At 52.9% G+C, this 26,386-nt stretch overlaps 1 protein-coding gene across 1 annotated transcript; it reads right to left on the reverse strand.

Moving 5' to 3' along the window:
• Positions 1 to 26,386, reverse strand: LOC119958662 (semaphorin-4D-like). The gene is made up of 9 exons (XM_038787225.1): positions 26,265 to 26,386; positions 18,612 to 18,745; positions 16,329 to 16,498; positions 11,379 to 11,529; positions 9,568 to 9,757; positions 7,156 to 7,271; positions 4,897 to 5,057; positions 4,003 to 4,100; positions 1 to 635 (listed from the first exon to the last, which is right to left on the reverse strand). Exons 2-9 carry the CDS (start codon positions 18,717 to 18,719, stop codon positions 19 to 21), a joined length of 1,611 nt encoding a protein of 536 aa, XP_038643153.1. The 5' UTR covers positions 18,720 to 18,745; positions 26,265 to 26,386; the 3' UTR covers positions 1 to 18.

The raw sequence follows: 26,386 nt of genomic DNA on the forward strand, positions 1-26,386 counted from the left end.
AAGAGCGTTGGCCGAATTTTAGGTTCTGTGGGGTCGCGAGCCGGCCGCGTGACCCCCCGGCGCCTCCTGCCCTCCGCCGGACGGGCCTCCCCCGCCACCCTCTTGGTCCCCCAGGTTCCGGCAACTCCCGTTGCTGGCCGGCCCTTTATCCAAGGGGGCGGTCTCTGGGCAGCTTGCGCTGGCCGCGTCGCTCCCGGCCTTGGCCGAGCTGCTGGCCCGAACCTTCCTCCTGGACCTCAGCTTCTGCGAGTGGGTGTACACGGCGAAGGTGGCCACCGCCGTGGCGGACAGGCCAAAGAGCACACTGACCAGCACCAGCTGGCTCCAGTAGGTCTGGGCGGAGGCGTCTGCCTGTGGCTGCTGACCCCCTTCGGGCGGCGGGGAGTTGGAGTCGCTGACCTGGAGCGAGTAGCTGGCCACCAGTGTCCGGAAGTTGTTTTCTGTGGCCCAGCACTCCCAGCGACCCTGGTGCCGGAGGGTGGCGAGGAAGGTCAGGCCGGTGGGGTCGCTGGTCACGTCTAATGCCGACGCGTTTTGCCCTTCGTGCTTCCAGCTCCGCTGTGCCAGGTTTGAGTTGGCTCGGCAGCTCAGGGTGACCACAGAGTCTGAACAGACCGTCTTCACAATTGCGGGATCTGTGAAAGAAATCAATAGGTGAACACGATTGGCTAAACCAACCTCATATACACACACACACACACACACACATGCACACACACACACACATGCACAGACACACACACGCACAGATACAGACATGCACAGACACACACACACATGCACAGACACACACACACATGCACAGACACACACACATGCAGACACACACACACAGATACAGACACACACACACATGCACAGACACACACACATGCACAGACACACACACACAGATACAGACACACACACATGCACAGACACACACTCATGCACAGACACACACACACACGTGCACAGACACACACTCATGCACAGACGCACACACGCATGCACAGACACACACTCATGCACAGACGCACACACGTGCACAGACACACACACATGCAGTCAGACTCACTCATGCAGATACAGATGATGTACCATCGATTGCACGCGAGGCGAGTGATTTACCAAAGTCTGGCTTTAATTGACTAGAACACAGCTCTGCGATCGTCTACAGGGGAAAGGGACGATCGTCAGGCGTCTGAGCATTTATACCTCGTTAATAGAGGCGTGGTTAACTCAGCCTCTCGGCCAATCGGTCGAGAGGCACATGACCGACCAAGGCCAATGGTAAGCCGACGTTCTGGCCCAATGGCAGACGAGTATGCAGATCATATCACCACAACAGACATGCACAGACACACACACAGTCAGACACACACATGCGACGAGTCAGAATACAGGAGGGAGATAGAGAACCCAGTGGAGTGGTGCAGTGACAGCAATCTCTCCCTCAATGCCAGCACAACTAAAGAGCTGGTCATTGACTTCAGGAAGCAAAGTACTGTACACACCCCTGTCAGCATCAACGGGGCCGAGGTGGAGATGGTTAGCAGTTTCAAATTCCCAGGGGAGCACATCTCCAAAAATCTGTCCTGGTCCACCCACGTCGACGCTATCACCAAGAAAGCACAACAGCGCCTATACTTCCTCAGGAAACTAAGGAAATTCGGCATGTCCACATTAACCCGTACCAACTTTTACAGATGCAGCATAGAAAGCATCCTATCGGGCTGCATCACAGCCTGGGTATGGCAACTGCTCGGCCCAGGACCGCAAGGAACTTCAGAGAGTCGTGAACACCGCCCAGTCCATCACACGAACCCGCCTCCCATCCATTGACTCCATCTACACCTCCCGCTGCCTGGGGAAAGTGGGCAGCATAATCGAAGATCCCCTCCCACCCGGCTTACTCACTCTTCCAACTTCTTCCATCGGGCAGGAGATACAGAAGTCTGAGAACACGCACGAACAGACTCAAAAACAGCTTCTTCCCCGCTGCCACCAGACTCCTAAATGACCCTCTTATGGACTGACCTCATTAACGCTACACCCTGTATGCTTCATCCGATGCCGGTGTCTATGTATTCACATTGTATATCTTGTGTTGCCCTATTATGTATTTTCTTTTATTCCCTTTTCTTCCCATGTACTGAATGATCTGTTGAGCTGCTCGCAGAAAAATACTTTTCGCTGCACCTCGGTACACGTGACAATAAACAAATCCAATCCAATCCAATCCAAATCCAACATGCGCAGACACATGCAATCAGACACACACTCACGGTTGAAGTGTTGGCTAGTGTAGACTTGGAGGAGATGAATAGACACTTCCAACACTGATGAAGGTTCAACTCAGTTTTATTAACTATGTCTAACTAACTAACACACGATGACTGTGGGACTAAATGATGCTAACTTGAACTAGAGGCCTAAGCCTTAACTGAACCAGTTGATTCTCTCAGCTCGTTGTGAGAGTCTGTGCTGGGCTGGATGAGTTCTTGTTACACTGAGAGGCAGCACCCAGAATGAGCGGGAACCGTGGAGCCCTCTGCCTTTATAGTGTGTGTATTCTAACTGGTGATTGGCTGCGGTGTTTGTACATGTTGATTGGTCCCTGTGTGTGTCCATCAGTGTGTGTCTGCACCATGATATACTGGTGTATATTATGACAACGGTCAGACACACACACGCACAGACACACATGCAGTCAGGCACACACACACACATAGTCAGACACATACATGCAATCAGACACACACATAGTCAGACACACACACGCACAGACACATACATGCAATCAGTCACACGCACACACATAGTCAGACACATACATGCAATCAGACACACACATAGTCAGACACACACACGCACAGACACATACAAGCAGTCAGGCACACACATGCACGACGCACACACACGCAGTCAGACACACACGCACAGACACATACATGCAGTCAGGCACACACATGCACAGACACACAGACACACACAGACACACACAGACACACACATGCACAGACACACACACACATGCACAGACACACACACACATGCAGAGTCACACACAGACACACACATGCACAGATACACACATGCACAGACACACACACACATGCACAGACACACACAGACACACACATGCACAGACACACACATGCACAGACACACACACACATGCACAGATACACACATGCACACACAGACACACACATGCACAGACACACACACACACACATGCACAGACACACACACACATGCACAGGCACACACAGACACACACATGCACAGACACACACAGATACACACATGCACAGACACACACACACATGCACAGACACACACAGACACACACATGCACAGACACACACACACACACATGCACAGACACACACACACACATGCACAGACACACACACACACATGCACAGACACATGCACACATGCACAGACACACACAGACACACACATGCACAGACACACACATGCACAGACACACACACACACATGCACAGACACACACACACACATGCACAGACACATGCACACACACACACATGCACAGACACACACACACACACATGCACAGACACACACACACACATGCACAGACACACACACACACATGCACAGACACACACACACATGCACAGACACACACAGACACACACATGCACAGACACACACATGCACAGACACACACACACACATGCACAGACACACACACACACATGCACAGACACATGCACACACACACACATGCACAGACACACACACACACATGCACAGACACATGCACACACACACACATGCACAGACACACACAGACACACACAGACACACACATGCACAGACACATAGACACATGCACAGACACAGACACACACATGCACAGACACATGCACACACACACACATGCACAGATACGCAGTCAGACACACAGATGCAGTCAGGCACAGACTTAGCAGATCTCCTTGTCTGCAGCGTCTTTCTCGAGCACAATTGAGTGGTTGAACAAACCTTGTGGGATGTCCCTGGGGGCGTGCATCCTTGGGCGAGCGGGCGGAGAGCAGATTAGGGCAGCGGCCACGTTCTCAATGTCCTGCAGCCAGCCACGCCTTGGAAAAAAAGGAAAAGCGCATCTCAGGCGGAGCACGTCTGAATCCCCGGCTGACACAGTGTGAACGTACAGGGTTGGAGACTGAGTGGGGCACGGAGACATAGCGGAGGGAGGGGGCGGTGGTGGGCAGGGCGAGGGGGCGGCACGCACAGAGGGGGGGGGGGGGGCACAGAAGGAGACAGACGTTGGCCGAGGGGAACCCCTGGGAGAGGAAACGATGGGGACAGCGGAGAGAGAGATGCAGCAGGCGACTCCGAGTGGCCAACTTTATCTGGCTCAGCCTCCGCAACATCGCTCATTCAGATCATCTTTATCAGTGTCACACAGGTCGGCTGACAGTAACACCGCAATGAGGTTACTGCGAAAAGCCCCTAGTCCCCACATTCCGGCGCCTGTTCGGGTTACACAGAGGGAGAATTCAGAACGTCCGATCCGCCCAACAAGCACGTCTTTCGGGGACTTGTGGGAGGGAACCGGAGCACCCGGAGGAAACCCACGCAGACACGGGGAGGACGTGCAGACTCCGCACAGAGTGACCCAGCGGGGAATCGAACCCGGGACCCCGGAGCTGTGAAGCAACAGTGCTAACCGCTGTGCCATCCCGCCGCCCGTATGGCACGCGCACAGAGTCCAATCGCAGGCCGGCTGATCCAGGCCCACAATTCCGCTTCACGGAAACGCCCTCGGTCCGCCTGCGGGTAAGCCAAACCCGGGACAGAGTGAGCCGGCGAGACGTGCGGCCGGGTGTCGGGGACGGAACCCTCTGCCGGGGTGGGGTGGTGGGGCGTACTCACGTGTCTTCCCGGCTTCGCGTCTCCTTGCAGGCCCCGTTCCGGGGGTCCCAGGCGCAGTACGGATCTCTGGACAGAACACACTGTCCACAGCTTGGGTACGCGCTGCAGTTGGAGACAGGAACCTGCAGCAGCCCGATCGACGATCCGACGTAGAGCAGCCCCTGGGGTGAAACAGAGCGGACGCGGGGTTGGTCACAGGTCTGAACAACACGTTTCATCAGAATAAACCTCCACTGTCCCCATCAAACACTCCCAGGACAGGTACAGCACGGGGTTAGATACAGAATAAAGCTCCCTCTACACTGTCCCCATCAAACACTCCCAGGACAGGTACAGCACAGGGTAGATACAGAGTAAAGCTCCCTCTACACTGTCCCCATCAAACACTCCCAGGACAGGTACAGCACGGGGTTAGATACAGAGTAAAGCTCCCTCTACACTGTCCCCATCAAACACTCCCAGGACAGGTACAGCACGGGGTTAGATACAGAGTAAAGCTCCCTCTACACTGTCCCCATCAAACACTCCCAGGACAGCTACAGCACGGGGTTAGATACAGAGTAAAGCTCCCTCTACACTGTCCCCATCAAACACTCCCAGGGCAGGGACAGCACGGGGTTAGATACAGAGTAAAGCTCCCTCTACACTGTCCCCATGTCTGTCCCCTGTCCCCTGTCTAGGGGCTGTTTAGCACAGGGCTAATCGCTGGCTTTGAAAGCAGACCAAGCAGGCCAGCAGCACGGTTCGATTCCCGTAACAGCCTCCCCGAACAGGCGCCGGAATGTGGCGACTAGGGGCTTTTCAGAGTAACTTCATTTGAAGCCTACTCGTGACAATAAGCGATTTTCATTTCATTTCACTGTCCCCATCAAACACTCCCAGATAGGGACAGCACGGGGTTAGATACAGAGTAAAGCTCCCTCTACACTGTCCCCATCAAACACTCCCAGGACAGGGACAGCACGGGGTTAGATACAGAGTAAAGCTCCCTCTACACTGTCCCCATCAAACACTCCCAGGACAGGTACAGCACGGGGTTAGATACAGAGTAAAGCTCCCTCTACACTGTCCCCATCAAACACTCCCAGGACAGGTACAGCACGGGGTTAGATACAGAGTAAAGCTCCCTCTACACTGTCCCCATCAAACACTCCCAGGACAGGGACAGCACGGGGTTAGATACAGAGTAAAGCTCCCTCTACACTGTCCCCATCAAACACTCCCAGGACAGGTACAGCACGGGGTTAGATACAGAGTAAAGCTCCCTCTACACTGTCCCCATCAAACACTCCCAGGACAGGTACAGCACGGGGTTAGATACAGAGTAAAGCTCCCTCTACACTGTCCCCATCAAACACTCCCAGGACAGGTACAGCACGGGGTTAGATACAGAGTAAAGCTCCCTCTACACTGTCCCCATCAAACACTCCCAGGACAGGTACAGCACGGGGTTAGATACAGAGTAAAGCTCCCTCTACACTGTCCCCATCAAACACTCCCAGGACAGGTACAGCACGGGGTTAGATACAGAGTAAAGCTCCCTCTACACTGTCCCCATCAAACACTCCCAGGACAGGTACAGCACGGGGTTAGATACAGAGTAAAGCTCCCTCTACACTGCCCCCATCAAACACTCCCAAGACAGGTACAGCACGGGGTTAGATACAGAGTAAAGCTCCCTCTACACTGTCCCCATCAAACACTCCCAGGACAGGTACAGCACGGGGCTAGATACAGAGTAAAGCTCCCTCTACACTGTCCCCATCAAACACTCCCAGGACAGGGACAGCACGGGGTTAGATACAGAGTAAAGCTCCCTCTACACTGTCCCCATCAAACACTCCCAGGACAGGTACAGCACGGGGTTAGATACAGAGTAAAGCTCCCTCTACACTGTCCCCATCAAACACTCCCAGGATAGGGACAGCACGGGGTTAGATACAGAGTAAAGCTCCCTCTACACTGTCCCCATCAAACGCTCCCAGGACAGGTTCAGCATTTGGAATCGAGCTTCAACCTGGGTTAATTTTACTTGATGCCAGTTGCTATCATCCTGCCCGACTGTTGTTACTATCAAAGCCATGGCAACGCGCTGAACCTCCGCATGGAGCTCCCTGTCGGCGGGGTTGAGAGGCCGGCCCCCAGGGAGGTGGAGGTGAGCTATCGCTCCCTGACTGAACGACAGCTGCCTTCACGGCTGGCGGCTAAGAGAGAGAGGCGGGGGGAGGGGGGGGGGGGGTGGGGGTGAGGGGCGCTGACCTTTTCGGACGAGAGCAGCAGGCTGTGCACTGTCTGGGGGTCCGGGAACAGCTGGATCTCCTCGATGATGTGAGGGGCGGCATTCACGTTCAGGGCCTTGTGCAGGAAGCCGCGGGCTGGCGAGGGAAGAGAGCAAAGTCAGATCGGGCACGACAGCGGAGACAGCCCCCAACCCAATACCCCGCCTCACTTCCCACAGTGTAGAGGGAGCTTTACTCTGTATCTAACCCCGTGCTGTACCTGTCCTGGGAGTGTTTGATGGGGACAGTGTAGAGGGAGCTTTACTCTGTATCTAACCCCGTGCTGTACCTGTCCTGGGAGTGTTTGATGGGGACAGTGTAGAGGGAGCTTTACTCTGTATCTAACCCCGTGCTGTACCTGTCCTGGGAGTGTTTGATGGGGACAGTGTAGAGGGAGCTTTACTCTGTATCTAACCCCGTGCTGTACCTGTCCTGGGAGTGTTTGATGGGGACAGTGTAGACGGAGCTTTACTCTGTATCTAACCCCGTGCTGTACCTGTCCTGGGAGTGTTTGATGGGGACAGTGTAGAGGGAGCTTTACTCTGTATCTAACCCCGTGCTGTACCTGTCCTGGGAGTGTTTGATGGGGACAGTGTAGAGGGAGCTTTACTCTGTATCTAACCCCGTGCTGTACCTGTCCTGGGAGTGTTTGATGGGGACAGTGTAGAGGGAGCTTTACTCTGTATCTAACCCCGTGCTGTTCCTGTCCTGGGAGTGTTTGATGGGGACAGTGTAGAGGGAGCTTTACTCTGTATCTAACCCCGTGCTGTGCCTGTCCTGGGAGTGTTGATGGGGACGGTGTAGAGGGAGCTTTACTCTGTATCTAACCCCGTGCTGTACCTGTCCTGGGAGTGTTTGATGGGGACAGTGTAGAGGGAGCTTTACTCTGTATCTAACCCCGTGCTGTACCTGTCCTGGGAGTGTTTGATGGGGACGGTGTAGAGGGAGCTTTACTCTGTATCTAACCCCGTGCTGTACCTGTCCTGGGAGTGTTTGATGGGGACAGTGTAGAGGGAGCTTTACTCTGTATCTAACCCCGTGCTGTACCTGTCCTGGGAGTGTTTGATGGGGACAGTGTAGAGGGTGCTTTACTCTGTATCTAACCCCGTGCTGTACCTGTCCTGGGAGTGTTTGAGGTGGACAGTGTAGAGGGAGCTTTACTCTGTATCTAACCCCGTGCTGTACCTGTCCTGGGAGTGTTTGATGGGGACAGTGTAGAGGGAGCTTTACTCTGTATCTAACCCTGTGCTGTACCTGTCCTGGGAGTGTTTGATGGGGACAGTGTAGAGGGAGCTTTACTCTGTATCTAACCCCGTGCTGTACCTGTCCTGGGAGCGTTTGATGGGGACAGTGCAGAGGGAGCTTTACTCTGTATCTAACCCCGTGCTGTACCTGCCCTGGGAGTGTTTGATGGGGACAGTGTAGAGGGAGCTTTACTCTGTATCTAACCCCGTGCTGTACCTGTCCTGGGAGTGTTTGATGGGGACAGTGTAGAGGGAGCTTTACTCTGTATCTAACCCCGTGCTGTACCTGTCCTGGGAGTGTTTGATGGGGACAGTGTAGAGGGAGCTTTACTCTGTATCTAACCCCGTGCTGTACCTGTCCTGGGAGTGTTTGATGCAGACAGTGTAGAGGGAGCTTTACTCTGTATCTAACCCCGTGCTGTACCTGCCCTGGGAGTGTTTGATGGGGACAGTGTAGAGGGAGCTTTACTCTGTATCTAACCCCGTGCTGTACCTGTCCTGGGAGTGTTTGATGGGGACAGTGTAGAGGGAGCTTTACTCTGTATCTAACCCCGTGCTGTACCTGTCCTGGGAGTAGAGGGAGTTTAACTCTGTATCTAACCCCGTGCTGTACCTGTCCTGGGAGTGTTTGATGGGGACAGTGTAGAGGGAGCTTTACTCTGTATCTAACCCCGTGCTGTACCTGTCCTGGGAGTGTTTGATGGGGACAGTGTAGAGGGAGCTTTACTCTGTATCTAACCCCGTGCTGTACCTGTCCTGGGAGTGTTTGATGGGGACAGTGTAGAGGAAGCTTAACTCTGTATCTAACCCCGTGCTGTACCTGTCCTGGGAGTGTTTGATGGGGACAGTGTAGAGGGAGCTTTACTCTGTATCTAACCCCGTGCTGTACCTGTCCTGGGAGTGTTTGATGGGGACAGTGTAGAGGGAGCTTTACTCTGTATTTAACCCCGTGCTGTACCTGTCCTGGGAGTGTTTGATGGGGTCAGTGTAGAGGGAGCTTTACTCTGTATCTAACCCCGTGCTGTACCTGTCCTGGGAGTGTTTGATTCCTGGCATTTATTTGCGTTCAGCTCCTACCTTGATTCTCACAAGATAAGTAAATGAGGCAGTTGATTGCATTTTGCTGTTTGTCAGAGAGTTGTGCTCACCCGTGATGAGGAACATCACTCTGTGCCTCGCTGAGTTGAGGGAGCGGACCGTGTCCACGGCTATCTTGACGTACTGCTCCTTCAGATTCACCAGCTGTGGTCGACGGCCTGCGGGCTGCACGGCTTGATCCATCATGAAAAGGCCTTTCACCAGGTTCAGGGTCGAATCCATCGACGGCTTGGTGCTGCACTGCGGAGATGGAGGTCGCAGAGAGCGAGAGGTGAGGAATCGGAGAGAACAGAACCGCGGCCATTGAGAGGCGAGAGGAATTGACGCAGAACTTCTCTACTCTGCGTCTAATCCTGTTGTGGGGGTGAGGTGGGGGTGGGGCTGAGGGGGAGGGGCAGGTCATCGGGGGTTGAGGGGGTGGGGGCCGGAGTTGGACTTCAGGGGATCAGTGGATGGGGAGGGTGTGGTAGTATGACTAGGGGTCTTACGGTACCTGGGAGTGTGAGCTGCCATTGGTGTAGAGGACTCGCTGCCCATTGGCCCAGGTATGTCATGTGCCTCTCAGCCGATGGGCTGAGAGGTGGGTAGCTCCGCCTACGAGGCGGGGTATAAGAACCCGTGTCCCCCCGGCAGGCCGCCATTCTTCTGCACGTCTGCTGCCGGGTCCACTTCTTGTGCTTTAAAGCCTATCGGTCGGACTTTATCTACGTTTCGTGTCCATTGATTGTGCATCAGAGGGGTTAGACTTCCGGGTGGGGGGGGGTTCTGCTCGGAGGGGGGCGTTGTTGGGGGATTGGCGGTCCGGCGCGTCAGCTCACTGGTATAGATGGGCGAGTGGGGGGTGGGACCCTGGGGTGAGTATCGGGGCGGGGGAATCAGAGCTGAGGATGAGGGGGTCAAAATCCGGCAGTGGGGAAGGATTCCGTGAGAGGTGCTTCGTTCGGCGGGGGGGGGGGGGGGGGTGATCAGCCACGGGTATCCGATAGTTACCCAGAAGTAGGAAATGGTTTTAATTAGCTCCAAGTGTTTTCACAGCACAGAAAGTGGCCCTTCGTCCCATCGGGCCTGTGTCGGCCCTCAGGCACCTGTCTATTCTGATCCCGTTTCCCGGCACTTGCTCCGTAGCCGTGTGTGCCGACAGCGTTTCAAAGACCCGTCGAAATGCTTCTTAAATGTTGTGAGGGTTTCCGCCTCGGCCACCCTACCAGGCAGCGAGTTCCCCATTCCCCACCGCCCTCTGGGTTAAAAGGGTTTCTCCTCAAATCCCCTCCCGCCCCCGACCTTAAATCTGTTCCCCCTAGTTATTGACGCCTTTATTTTTTTGTTGTTTCTTTTTAATTTCTCCAATTGAGGGGCAATTTGGCATGTTCAATCCACCTACCTTGACATCTTTGGGTTGTGGGGGGCGAAACCCACGCAGACACGGGGAGAACGTGCAATCTCCACACGGACAGTGACCGGGGTTGAACCTGGGACCTCGGCGCCGGGAGGCAGCAGCGCTACGCCACCGTGCCACCCTCATTGACCCCTTTCCCAGGCGTGAAGTTTAGACCTCTCTACCCCATCGAATTCTCTGACACTTACTACCTGTCCAAGTCAGGCAGGACCATCCGAATGTTCCCGCACTTTGGGACGGCTCCTGACCACGGTAATCAGGCAGAAGACGTTTGCGCAGACCCCTACCCGGGAATCGCTGGAGGGAATCCCCCTCCCAGCACACATCTGGGGCGCCCCATCTCCCCCACGATTTGGTCATGGCCGAATATGTACCTCGAAATACCCAGACTGCAACTCGCAGGTCGGCACCTCGGCATTTATTAGAAAAGGAGGAATCGCTTCATCGACAGGAAACATAACTCACAGCTCCAGGTCTCGGTTCCAAATTTTCAGCGGGATATAACGACCAAGTAAGTGTCTCTCTGTTCAGCAGCCTATAGCGCCCGTTGAACGCCTTCTGAATATCATCTAAAGTAAAGGCACACACTGCGGTGCTATTGGATACACCACGGAACCTACAACGGAAGGAAAGGCGTGGATAACATCACTGCCCAACAGCCAGGGGAATGCAGGACACGCTCTCCCCCATCGGGTTGTGCAATCTGTCGCCAGGGTAGGATCCTTAAGCACATCGTCCGAATGCAATTCATCGCGTTTCGTCCCCTGCCCTCGGAGAATGATTCAATATTTCTCAAAGCTTTTTATTCCGGCATCTACTCCCACCTCAAAATGTCACTCCAATAATCTGGTGAAGTGTGTTTGTCACGATTATTCTGCAAAATGGGGTCGCAGCTGATATTGGGTCTTTGACGTTAAATTGTATTGCATGGTTAATGTTTGGATTTGCTTTGTAGATCGTTGAAAGTTGGGTGTTGCAATCTGTAAAGAAGCTGTTCAATGACAGCTGGATGGATTATTATCAGGTGATGGAAATTATTGAGTGTGGATATTATTGGGTAATGGATATTATTGGGTGATGGATATTATTGGGTGATGGATATTATTGGGTGATGGATATTATTGGGTGTGGCTATTATTGGGTGTGGATATTATTGGGTGATGGATATTATTGGGTGATGGATATTATTGGGTGATGGATATTATTGGGAGTGGATATTATTGGGCGTGGATATTATTGGGTGATGGATATTATTGGGTGATGGATATTATTGGGTGTGGATATTATTGGGTGTGGATATTATTGGGCGTGGATATTATTGGGTGATGGATATTATTGGGTGATGGATATTATTGGGTGATGGATATTATTGGGTGATGGATATTATTGGGTGATGGATATTATTGGGTGATGGATATTATTGGGTGATGGATATTATTGGGTGATGGATATCATTGGGTGGTGGATATTATTGGGTGATGGATATTATTAAGTGATGGATATTATTGGGTGATGGATATTATTGGGTGATGGATATTATTGGGTGTGGATATTATTGGGTGTGGATATTATTGGGTGATGGATATTATTGGGTGTGGATATTATTGAGTGATGGATAATATTGGGTGATGGATATTATTGAGTGATGGATATTATTGGGTGATGGATATTATTGAGTGATGGATGTTATTGGGTGATGGATATTATTGAGTGTGGATATTATTGGGTGATGGTTATTATTGGGTGATGGATATTATTGGGTGATGGATATTATTGGGTGATGGATATTATTGAGTGATGGATATTATTGGGTGATGGATATTATTGAGTGATGGATATTATTGGGTGATGGATATTATTGGGTGATGGATATTCTTGGGTGATGGATATTCTTGGGTGATGGATATTATTGGGTGATGGATATTATTGAGTTATGGATATTATTGGGTGAAGGATATTATTGAGTTATGGATATTATTGAGTGATGGATATTATTGGGTGATGGATATTATTGGGTGATGGATATTATTGGGTGTGGATATTATTGGGTGATGGATATTATTGGGTGATGGATATTATTGGGTGTGGATATTATTGGGTGTGGATATTATTGGGTGTGGATATTATTGGGTGATAGATATTATTGGGTGATGGATATTATTGAGTGATGGATATTATTGGGTGATGAATATTATTGAGTGATGGATATTATTGGGTGATAGATATTATTGGGTGATGGATATTATTGAGTGATGGATATTATTGGGTGATGAATATTATTGAGTGATGGATATTATTGGGTGATGGATATTATTGGGTGATGGATATTATTGGGTGATGGATATTATTGGGTGTGGATATTATTGGGTGATGGATATTATTGGGTGATGGATATTATTGAGTGATGGACATTATTGGGTGATGGATATTATTGGGTGATGGATATTATTGGGTGATGGATATTATTGAGTGATGGATATTATTGGGTGACGGATATTATTGAGTGTGGATATTATTGGGTGATGGATATTATTGGGTGATGGATATTATTGGGTGATGGATATTATTGAGTGATGGATATTATTGAGTGTGGATATTATTGAGTGTGGATATTATTGGGTGATGGATATTATTGAGTGATGGATATTATTGGGTGATGGATATTATTGGGTGTGGATATTATTGAGTGTGGATATTATTGGGTGTGGATATTATTGGGTGATGGATATTATTGAGTGATGGATATTATTGAGTGATGGATATTATTGGGTGTGGATATTATTGGGTGTGGATATTATTGGGTGTGGATATTATTGGGTGATGGATTTTATTGGGTGATGGATATTATTGCGTGATGGATATTATTGGGTGATGGATATTATTGGGTGATGGATATTATTGAGTGATGGATATTATTGAGTGTGGATATTATTGAGTATGGATATTATTGGGTGTGGATATTATTGGGTGTGGATATTATTGGGTGTGGATATTATTGGGTGATGGATTTTATTGGGTGATGGATATTATTGCGTGATGGATATTATTGGGTGATGGATATTATTGGGTGATGGATATTATTGAGTGATGGATATTATTGAGTGTGGATATTATTGAGTATGGATATTATTGAGTGATGGATATTATTGGGTGATGGATATTATTGAGTGATGGATATTATTGAGTGATGGATATTATTGGGTGATGGATATTATTGGGTGATGGATATTATTGGGTGTGGATATTATTGGGTGATGGATATTATTGGGTGATGGATAGTTTGGGTGATGGATATTATTGAGTGTGGATATTATTGGGTGATGGATATTATTGAGTGATGGATATTATTGGGTGTGGATATTATTGGGTGATGGATATTATTGGGTGATGGATATTATTGGGTGATGGATATTATTGGGTGTGGATATTATTGGGTGTGGATATTATTGGGTGATGGATATTATTGGGTGATGGATGTTATTGAGTGTGGATATTATTGGGTGTTGGATATTATTGGGTGGTGGATATTATTGGGTGTGGATATTATTGGGTGTTGGATATTATTGGGTGATGGATATTATTGAGTGTGGATATTATTGGGTGATGGATATTATTGAGTGTGGATATTATTGGGTGATGGATATTATTGAGTGATGGATATTATTGAGTGTGGATATTATTGGGTGATGGATATTATTGAGTGATGGATATTATTGGGTGATGGATATTATTGGGTGATGGATATTATTGGGTGATGGATATTATTGGGTGATGGATATTATTGGGTGATGGATATTATTGGGTGATGGATATTATTGAGTGTGGATATTATTGGGTGATGGATATTATTGAGTGATGGATATTATTGAGTGATGGATGTTATTGGGTGATGGATATTATTGGGTGATGGATATTATTGAGTGTGGATATTATTGAGTGATGGATATTATTGGGTGATGGATATTATTGAGTGTGGATATTATTGGGTGATGGATATTATTGAGTGTGGATATTATTGGGTGATGGATATTATTGAGTGATGGATATTATTGGGTGTGGATATCATTGGGTGATGGATATTATTGGGTGATGGATATTATTGGGTGATGGATATTATTGAGTGATGGATATTATTGGGTGATGGATATTATTGGGTGATGGATATTATTGAGTGTGGATATTATTGGGTGATGGATATTATTGAGTGATGGATATTATTGAGTGATGGATATTATTGGGTGATGGATATTATTGGGTGATGGATATTATTGAGTGTGGATATTATTGGGTGATGGATATTATTGGGTGATGGATATTATTGAGTGATGGATATTATTGAGTGTGGATATTATTGGGTGATGGATATTATTGGATGATGGATATTATTGAGTGATGGATATTATTGAGTGTGGATATTATTGTGTGATGGATATTATTGGGTGTAGGATATTATTGGGTGTGGATGTTATTGGGTGTGGATATGATTAGGTAATGGGTGTTATTGGGTGATGGATATTATTGGGTGTGGATATGATTAGGTGATGGATATTATTGAGTGATGGATATTATTGGGTGATGGCTATTATTGGGTGTGGATATGATTAGGTGATGGATATTATTGAGTGATGGATATTATTGGGTGATGGCTATCATTGGGTGATGGATATTATTGGGTGTCCAGGTTCACTCATGTTGATGGAACAGTCAAGAAAGCCCAACAACGTCTCTACTTCCTCCGGAAGCTAAAGAAATTCGGCATGTCTGCATCGACTCTCACAAACTTCTACAGATGTGCCATAGAGAGCATCTTATCCAGCTGCATCACAAGAAACTGCAGAGTTTGGTGAACTCAGCCCAACGTATCACACAAGCTTGCCACCCCCACATTGATTCTGTCTACACCTCCCGCTGCCTCAGGAAGGCAGACAGCATGATCAGAGACCCCTCCCACCCAGACATTGCCTTCTTCCAGACCCTTCCATCAGGCAGAAGGTACAGAAGTCGGAAGACCCGCACATCCAGACATAGGAACAGCTTCTTCCCCACAGCTACCAGACTCCTCAACGACTCCCCCCTCGGACTGATCTGTTCCCTGTAAGAACACTATTCACGACACCCTACTCTTGCTCATGTATTTGCTTTGTTTGGCCCCTTGTTCCCCACTGTAACCAATCACTGTTTGTCGATCTACCATTTGCCAATGTGCTCTGTTGATTATTCTTTTGCCTACTATGTACGTACTGTGTACGTTCCCTCGGCCGCTGAAAAATATGTACTTCTGTACAGGTGACAATAAATCAAATCAAAAGCAAATCAGCCGGTGCCAGACATGCTTCGGCCATTAACTCCTGCTGGTTAACACGTTCAACGAGACGACTGACCACACTGGACCACAAAGACCGATGCTTGGCTTACCACTGGGAAGTGAAGACTCCGTAGAACACTGACCCTTCCTCATTCTCAGAGACAAACATGTCCTGGAGGACGTTGAATGGGAATTGGTCCTCGGGGAGGTAACACAGCAGCTGAGCCTTGAGGAAGGTGGTCCACCGTTTCTGCAACACTCGTTCTCCACCAACGTCGTCCTGGGCAGCAAGGCAAGTTCGGTTAGTCTGCACCACAGTCAGAAATGCCTCAAAACCTCCGATTTTCAACGATGGCTTCCCTGGCCCTCCCTTCCTAGCTCTCCATCCCACATTACCTTCCTTTCTTCCAACTCTCCAACAGCATACGGTGCACGTTGCGCTGACCAGGGCTTGGAGGGGCAATTTAGCGTGGTCAATCCACCTACCCTGCACAACTTTGGCAGATATGAGGAGAAGGTGCAAACTCCACACGGGCAGTGACCCGGGGCCGGGATCGAACCCGGGTCCTCAGCGCCGTGAGGCAACAGTGCCACCTGGAACCCCAACCTCCATCCCTAATTACCCCTTGAATGGAGCGTCACGCTCAGGACATCACAGAGGGGGCTGTTGAGAATCGACCACATTGCTGTGTGTATGGGTGAGGGGGTCTGGATTCACATGTGGGCCAGACGGGGGGGGATAAGGGCAGAAGATTTTGCTCTCCACAGGAGTCATTAGTCAACCAGATTTTTACAACGATTTGTGGTCATCGTTAAACTTTTAATCATTATTGAATTCAAATTACCCCATGGCCTCTGTATTGCAAGTCCAGCGCCAATATCACTGTGTAATCAACTTCCCTCTATTCAACCATAGGGTGTGATGAATATAGGAAATATTTATCGACATTGTTATCTGGGTCTGTCACAGTAATGTTATTGAAAGGGCTTAGGCTAAGGTCGTCAGATTATATATCTCCTAAAGCTGTTATTAAGGGGTTAACAGCTAGGCAGGCTGTGATGTCACTCATGGGAGGGGCTAGGTCTGTTTTTGGTTTCGTTTTCAGCCCTGCCCCTGTGTCCTCTGTTTTTAAGTTTCATTTTCAGCCCTGCCCCTGTGTCTGCTGTTTTTAGTTTCGTTTTCAGCCCTGCCCCTGTGTCTGTTGTTTTTAGTTTTGTTTTCAGCCCTGCCCCCGTCTGCTGTTTTTAGTTTCGTTTTCAGCCCTGCCGCTGTGTCTGTTGTTTTTAGTTTTGTTTTCAGCCCTGCCCCTGTGTCTGCTGTTTTTAGTTTTGTTTTCAACCCTGCCCCCGTGTCTGCTGTTTTTAGTTTCGTTTTCAGCCCTGCCCCCGTGTCTGCTGTTTTTAGTTTCGTTTTCAGCCCTGCCCCTGTGTCTGCTGTTTTTAGCTTCGTTTTCAGCCCTGCCCGTGTGTCTGCTGTTTTTAGTTTCGTTTTCAACCCTGCCCCTGTGTTTGCTGTTTTTAGTTTCGTTTTCAGCCCTGCCCCCTGTGTCTGCTGTTTTTAGTCTCGTTTTCAGCCCTGCCCCTGTGTCTGCTGTTTACCGTCTCATTTTCATACTGAGGAAAGGAGGTGCGTTTCTCAGACCGGCTCAGGAAACCTTCTCTCCCAAGGACTTTATGAATAAATCTGGCAGCCACTGAGTGAGAACTTTATTAATAAGTGGCATTTGAGCTGTGGGTGTGGATTTTGCTCAATTGCAAATTTAGAAGTAGATGGGGAAGAATAAAGACCTTTCTTTATTATTTTTAAAGAACTGCAAATTGAAAGCTGATTTTTGGATGTTAATGGGGTTAATCCTTGATCAAAAGTAAAGGTTGTTTTAATGCAAGAGGTCTCCTATTTGTCCACGGAATCGCTCCCGGGGAGAAATAGCCTTTCCTCGCGGTTTTCAAATTGAAAGATTGTTGGGGTCCACGTCCGATTTCCTAATATAAGTTGGGGTTTGATCCGGATGCCGTGACAGGAGAATGCGTAGACATCACAGAATTGTTACGGGTGGGAAAGGAGGCCATTCAGCCCATCGGGTCTCCAAGCGGGCATCATGGCTTTGTGCCATTCTCCTGCGCTTTCCCCGTACTCCCCTTCACACAGTAAACTGACTTTGACTTCAGCTCAGATACAGGTTAGCCTGCAGGATAGCCCAGAACAGCAGCACAGGTGAGTGTTACCCGAGCTAGCATGGGTTAGCAGCCTCCAATGCAGGGGAAGGCATTTTAACAACGGGGACACGTTTGGCTGATGTGGCATCGACCGCTCGGCCTACCGCGCACCGACATTCCGGCCGGGTCCTTCACGTCACGCCGGAGAGGCGACGCTGCAGCGGAGTTTCCCTCACCTTGCACACTCGCGCCACCAGTGACAGACTCATCCTCTGCAGCAGGTCAGACTTGTGTCGGGTTTCCGTGAAGAAGAAGTAGATCTTGTCGCCCTCGTCCTCCGGCATGAAGGTGGAGCCCACAAACGTCGGATCTGAGGGGGAGAGATTGTCGGGAGGTGACTGACTGGAGGAGGACACATGGAGCGGTGCTCCCTCAGTACTGACCCTCCCACAGTGCGGCGCTCCCTCAGTACTGACCCTCTGACAGTGAGGCACTCCCTCAGTACTGACCCTCTGACAGTGCAGCACTCCCTCAGTACTGACCCTCCGACAGTGCGGCACTCCCTCAGTACTGACCCTCCCACAGTGCGGCACTCCCTCAGTACTGACCCTCTGACAGTGCAGCACTCCCTCAGTACTGACCCTCCCACAGTGCGGCTCTCCCTCAGTACTGACCCTCTGACAGTGCGACACTCCCTCAGTACTGACCCTCTGACAGTGCGACACTCCCTCAGTACTGACCCTCTGACAGTGCGGTGCTCCCTCAGTACTGACCCTCTGACAGTGCAGCACTCCCTCAGTACTGACCCTCCCACAGTGCGGCGCTCCCTCAGTACTGACCCTCTGACAGTGCGGCGCTCCCTCAGTACTGACCCTCCCACAGTGCGGTGCTCCCTCAGTACTGACCCTCTGACAGTGCGGCGCTCCCTCAGTACTGACCCTCCCACAGTGCGGTGCTCCCTCAGTACTGACCCTCTGACAGTGCGGCACTCCCTCAGTACTGACCCTCTGACAGTGCGGCTCTCCCTCAGTACTGACCCTCTGACAGTGCGGCACTCCCTCAGTACTGACACTCCTACAGTGCGGCACTCCCTCAGTACTGACCCTCCCTCAGTGCGGCGCTCCCTCAGTACTGACCCTCCCAAAGTGCGGCGCTCCCTCAGTACTGACCCTCTGACAGTGCAGCACTCCCTCAGTACTGACCCTCTGACAGTGCGGCGCTCCCTCAGTACTGACCCTCTGACAGTGCAGCACTCCCTCAGTACTGACCCTCCCACAGTGCGGCGCTCCCTCAGTACTGACCCTCTGACAGTGCGGCACTCCCTCAGTACTGACACTCCTACAGTGCGGCACTCCCTCAGTACTGACCCTCCCTCAGTGCGGCACTCCCTCAGTACTGACCCTCCCACAGTGCGGTGCTCCCTCAGTACTGACCCTCTGACAGTGCGGCACTCCCTCAGTACTGACCCTCCCTCAGTGCGGCACTCCCTCAGTACTGACCCTCCTACAGTGCGGCACTCCCTCAGTATTGACCCTCTGACAGTGCGGCACTCCCTCAGTATTGACCCTCTGACAGTGCGGCGCTCCCTCAGTACTGACCCTCTGACAGTGCGGCGCTCCCTCAGTACTGACCCTCCTACAGTGCGGCACTCCCTCAGTATTGACCCTCTGACAGTGCGGCACTCCCTCAGTATTGACCCTCTGACAGTGCGGCGCTCCCTCAGTACTGACCCTCTGACAGTGCGGCGCTCCCTCAGCACTGACCCTCCCACAGTGCGGCACTCCCTCAGTACTGACCCTCTGACAGTGCGGCACTCCCTCAGTACTGACCCTCTGACAGTGCAGCGCTCCCTCAGTACTGACCCTCTGACAGTGCGGCACTCCCTCAGTACTGACCCTCTGACAGTGCGGCACTCCCTCAGTACTGACCCTCTGACAGTGCGGCGCTCCCTCAGCACTGACCCTCCCACAGTGCGGCACTCCCTCAGTACTGACCCTCCCACAGTGCGGCACTCCCTCAGTACTGACCCTCCCACAGTGCGGCGCTCCCTCAGTACTGACCCTCCCACAGTGCGGCGCTCCCTCAGTACTGACCCTCCCACAGAGCGGCGCTCCCTCAGTACTGACCCTCTGACAGTGCGGCACTCCCTCAGTACTGACCCTCAGACAGTGCGGCACTCCCTCAGTACTGACCCTCTGACAATGCGGCGCTCCCTCAGTACTGACCCTCCCACAGTGCGGCACTCCCTCAGTACTGACCCTCTGACAGTGCGGCACTCCCTCAGTACTGACCCTCCCACAGTGCGGCGCTCCCTCAGTACTGACCCTCTGACAGTGCGGCGCTCCCTCAGTACTGACCCTCTGACAGTGCGGCACTCCCTCAGTACTGACCCTCTGACAGTGCGGCGCTCCCTCAGTACTGACCCTCCCACAGTGCGGCACTCCCTCAGTACTGACCCTCCCACAGTGCGGCACTCCCTCAGTACTGACCCTCTGACAGTGCGGCACTCCCTCAGTACTGACCCTCTGACAGTGCAGCGCTCCCTCAGTACTGACCCTCCCACAGTGCGGCACTCCCTCAGTACTGACCCTCTGACAGTGCAGCACTCCCTCAGTACTGACCCTCTGACAGTGCGGCGCTCCCTCAGTACTGACCCTCCCACAGTGCGGCACTCCCTCAGTACTGACCCTCCCACAGTGCGGCGCTCCCTCAGTTCCAGCACCCGGCCTACAACCTGGCTTTATTCATTCAAGTCTCTGGCATGGGGTTCGAACCTGCGGGGTTCCCACTCAGAGGCCTGCGAGGGGCTGACACTGAACAAAAAATAAAGAACAAAGAAAAGTACAGCTCAGGAACAGGCCCTCCGGCCCTCCAAGCGTGTGCCGACCATGCTGCCCGTCTAAACTAAAATCTCCTCCACTTCCGGGGTCCATATCCCTCTCTTCCCATCCTATTTAGAGGCCGGTGTCAGGGCAAAGACTGAGAGACTGCTAGGCGTTCTGTGAGCGTGATACAATTGAACTGCGGTATTCCTAATCGGTTCAATTTGGGCCTTGCACGTTGCCATGGGATCGTGGGGCCTGGCTACCGAATCAATTCGCTTCTGATGGAATAATGTCGGAGCAAGGTTTTCCGGAGGAATCTTTGTGAGGGAAGGGTTAACCGTGCTGAGGTTCTCTGTGACGGCCACGGATCAATTCGTGCCTTAACCATTTCACTTTCCGGTTTAACAGGAAAGTTATTTCGATTGCAACGACTCTCTGAACTGCCCAACCTGATCTTCAATCGCATCGATGGAGTCGATTGCAGGACACGCTCCCTGCATTTCAGGGAAGGCCGAGGCGTGAGCGCGACGGACGGAAACATCTGCAGGGGCAGCAGGCTTGTGTGAGGCAGGCTCCGCACAGGCCAGGGCCAAGGTGAGGAGGCGCCCCGGTCCCTTGGTTCTTCAGAATCGGAGGGGATTAAACTCGGGATTCGGGGCAGGCCGAGATGTCTCATTCTCGGCCAAGCCGGTCTGTGCCGTCAACGGCAAATCCCTTTCATGTGTGGTGCGCGCCGTCAGCTAGGCCAGCATCTTATCACCCCCCATCCCTAATCGCCCCCCCGGGAAGGTGGCGGGTGAGCCTCCGCAGGCCACGTGGTGTAGGTACACCCACCGTGCTGTTAGGGAGGGAGCTCCGGGATTCTGACTCCGGCCACAGTGAAGGAACGGCCGATATATTCCCGAGTCGGGATGGCGAGCGGCTGGGAGGGGGAACTTGCAGGTGGGTGGGGGAGGGCGGTGTTCCCCACGTGTCTGCTGCCCCCCCCCCCCTCGTCCTTCTAGATGGTAGAGGTGGCGGGTTTGGAAGGTGCTGTCGAAGGCGAGTGGCCGCGGTGCGTCTTGTAGACGGTGCACACGGCTACCGCTGTGCGTCGGGGGGGGGGATGGAGTGAATGTCGGTGGTTAGCGTGTCGATCGAGCGGGGCTGCTTTGTCCTGGATGGGGGGGGGGGGGGGGCGGAGGGAGTGAATGTCGGTGGGTAGCGTGTCGATCGAGCGGGGCTGCTTTGCCCTGGATGGGGAGGGGGGGGGGGGGGGGGGGGTGGAGGGAGTGAATGTCGGTGGGTAGCGTGTCGATCGAGCGGGGCTGCTTTGTCCTGGATGGGGGGTGGGGGGGTGGAGGGAGTGAATGTCGGTGGGTAGCGTGTCGATCGAGCGGGGCTGCTTTGTCCTGGATGGGGGGGGGGTGGAGGGAGTGAATGTCGGTGGGTAGCGTGTCGATCGAGCGGGGCTGCTTTGTCCTGGATGGGGGGGGGGTGGAGGGAGTGAATGTCGGTGGGTAGCGTGTCGATCGAGCGGGGCTGCTTTGTCCTGGATGGGGGGGGGGGTGGAGGGAGTGAATGTCGGTGGTTAGCGTGTCGATCGAGCGGGGCTGCTTTGTCCTGGATGGGGGGGGGGGGGAGTGAATGTCGGTGGGTAGCGTGTCGATCGAGCGGGGCTGCTTTGTCCTGGATGGGGGGGGTGGAGGGAGTGAATGTCGGTGGGTAGCGTGTCGATCGAGCGGGGCTGCTTTGTCCTGGATGGGGTGGGGGGGGGGGGGGGTGGGGGGAGTGAATGTCGGTGGGTAGCGTGTCGATCGAGCGGGGCTGCTTTGTCCCTGGATGGGGGGGGGGGTGGAGGGAGTGAATGTCGGTGGTTAGCGTGTCGATCGAGCGGGGCTGCTTTGTCCTGGATGGGGGGGGGTGGAGGGAGTGAATGTCGGTGGGTAGCGTGTCGATCGAGCGGGGCTGCTTTGTCCTGGATGGGGGGGGGGTGGAGGGAGTGAATGTCGGTGGTTAGCGTGTCGATCGAGCGGGGCTGCTTTGTCCTGGATGGGGGGGGGGTGGAGGGAGTGAATGTCGGTGGGTAGCGTGTCGATCGAGCGGGGCTGCTTTGTCCTGGATGGGGGGGGGGGAGGGAGTGAATGTCGGTGGGTAGCGTGTCGATCGAGCGGGGCTGCTTTGTCCTGGATGGGGGGGGGGGGGGGGGGGGGGAGTGAATGTCGGTGGGTAGCGTGTCGATCGAGCGGGGCTGCTTTGTCCTGGATGGGGGGGGTGGGAGGGAGTGAATGTCGGTGGGTAGCGTGTCGATCGAGCGGGGCTGCTTTGTCCTGGATGGGGGGGGGGAGTGAATGTCGGTGGTTAGCGTGTCGATCGAGCGGGGGCTGCTTTGTCCTGGATGGGGGGGGTGGAGGGAGTGAATGTCGGTGGGTAGCGTGTCGATCGAGCGGGGCTGCTTTGTCCTGGATGGGGGGGGTGGAGGGAGTGAATGTCGGTGGGTAGCGTGTGGATCGAGCGGGGCTGCTTTGTCCTGGATGGGGGGGGGGGGAGGGAGTGAATGTCGGTGGGTAGCGTGTGGATCGAGCGGGGCTGCTTTGTCCCGGATGGGGGGGGGGGGGGGGGGGGGGGGGGGGTGGAGGGAGTGAATGTCGGTGGTTAGCGTGTCGATCGAGCGGGGCTGCTTTGCCCTGGATGGGGGGGTGGAGGGAGTGAATGTCGGTGGTTGGCGCGTCGATCGAGCGGGGCTGCTTTGTCCTGGATTGGGGGGGGGGGGGGGAGAGTGAATGTCGGTGGGTAGCGTGTCGATCGAGCGGGGCTGCTTTGCCCTGGATGGGGGGGGGGGGGGAGGAGTGAATGTCGGTGGGTAGCGTGTCGATCGAGCGGAGGCTGCTTTGTCCTGGATGGGGGGGGGGGGGGTGGAGGGAGTGAATGCGGTGGTAGCGTGTCGATCGAGCGGGGCTGCTTTGTCCTGGATGGGGGGGTGGGGAGGGTGGAGGGGAGTGAATGTCAGTGGTTAGCGTGTCGATCGAAGCGGGTCTGCTTTGTCCTGGATGGGGGGGGGGGGGGGGGGGAGGGAGTGAATGTCGGTGGGTAGCGTGTCGATCGAGCGGGGGCTGCTTTGTCCTGGATGGGGGGGTGGGAGGGAGTGAATGTCGGTGGGTAGCGTTTGTCGATCGAGCGGGGCTGCTTTGTCCTGGATGGGGGGGGGGTGGAGGAGGAGTGAATGTCGGTGGTTAGCGTGTCGATCGAGCGGGGCTGCTTTGTCCTGGATGGGGGGGGGGGGGGTGGGGGGTGTGAATGTCGGTGGGTAGCGTGTCGATCGAGCGGGGCTGCTTTGTCCTGGATGGGGGGGGGGTGGAGGGAGTGAATGCCGGTGGTTAGCGTGTCGATCGAGCGGGGCTGCTTTGTGCTGGATGGGGGGGGGGGGGGGGGTGGAGGGAGTGAATGTCGGTGGTTAGCGTGTCGATCGAGCGGGGCTGCTTTGTCCTGGATGGGGGGGGGTGGAGGGAGTGAATGCCGGTGGTTAGCGTGTCGATCGAGCGGGGCTGCTTTGTCCTGGATGGGGGGGGGGGGGGGGGTGGAGGGAGTGAATGTCGGTGGGTAGCGTGTCGATCGAGCGGGGCTGCTTTGTCCTGGATGGTGTCGAGCTTCTCGAGTGTTGTTGGGAGCCGCGCTCATCCAGGCAAGTGGGGAGTCTCCCATCGTCCTCCTGACTTGTGTCCTTGTCGATGGTGGACAGGCTTTGGGGGGGAGGGGGGGGGGGGGGTGCAGGAGGTGAGTTACTCTCCGCAGGATTCCCAGCCTCTGACCTGCTCTGGCAGCCGCAGTATTTATACGGCTGGGTCCAGTTCAGTTTCTGATCAATGGTAACCCCCAGGATGTTGGTAGTGGGGGGGGGGAGTCAGCGATGGTAATTTGATGCAAGCGTAAATGTAAAGAGATGTGATGCATTGGGAACCGTTCAGAGCAGGTTTCCCAGACTGACACCGGGAATGGGCGGGAATGGGGGGAGATCGGAGGGGTCAGGCTCACACCAGCTGGAGTTTCGAAGAGTGAGAGGTGACTCAATCGGAACCGTTAGATCCTGAGGGGGGTAATTGAGGGGGTGGATGTGGCTCTGGTGGGAGAATCGAGAACTCGGGGAGGGGGGGGAGCACTGTTTAAAAATAAAGGGGGCTGTCCAGTTAACACGGAGACAAGGAGAATGTTTCCTCTCAGAGGGTCGTGAGTCTCTGGAACATTTCTCCTCAACATTCGAGTCTAGAGTTTAATCCGGACAAATGTGAGGTAATGCATTTTGGAAGGTCTAATGCAGGTAGGGAATATACAGTGAATGGTCGAACCCTCAAGAGTATTGACAGTCAGAGAGATCTAGGTGTACAGGTCCACAGGTCACTGAAAGGGACGACACAGGTGGAGAAGGTAGTCAAGAAGGCAGACGGCATGCTTGCCTTCATTGGCCGGGGCATTGAGTATAAGAATTGGCAAGTCATGTTGCAGCTGGATCGAACCTTAGTTAGGCCACACTTGGAGTATAGTGTTCAATTCTGGTCGCCACACTACCAGAAGGATGTGGAGGCTTTAGAGAGGGTGCAGAAGAGATTTACCAGGATGTTGCCCGGTATGGAGGGCATTAGCTATGAGGAGCGGTTGAATAAACTTGGTTTGTTCTCACTGGAACGACGGAGGTTGAGGGGCGACCTGATAGAGGTCTACAAAATTATGAGGGGTGTAGACAGAGTGGATAGTCAGAGGCTTTTCCCCAGGGTAGAGGGGTCGATTACTAGGGGGCATAGGTTTAAGGTGCGAGGGGCAAGGTTTAGAGGAGATGTACGAGGTAAGTTTTTTACACAGAGGGTAGCGGGTGCCTGGAACTCGCTGCCGGAGGAGGTGGTGGAAGCAGGGACGATAGTGACGTTTAAGGGGCATCTTGACAAATACATGAATAGGATGGGAATAGAGGTAGACGGACCCCGGAAGTGTAAGGATTCTCCTCACCCCGCCCCCCCAAAGCCCCCCCCCCCCCCACCCGCCGCTTCTTCAGCGTTGCCGCCAATCCTGCGCCCATTCAGCCCGACGTCCTACCTTGCAACCAGTTGAAGGAAGGTTCCGTTTTCAACGTGACTCGCTGCCCAAGGCTGCGGGAGATGATGGACTGGGTCCCCTGGAAGTTGTTGGTCGTCCCCGTGTACAGCTCCCCACCTGGG

This window comes from Scyliorhinus canicula, chromosome 30, assembly GCF_902713615.1.
Source record: "Scyliorhinus canicula chromosome 30, sScyCan1.1, whole genome shotgun sequence".
Classification (NCBI taxonomy): Eukaryota; Metazoa; Chordata; class Chondrichthyes; order Carcharhiniformes; family Scyliorhinidae; genus Scyliorhinus; species Scyliorhinus canicula.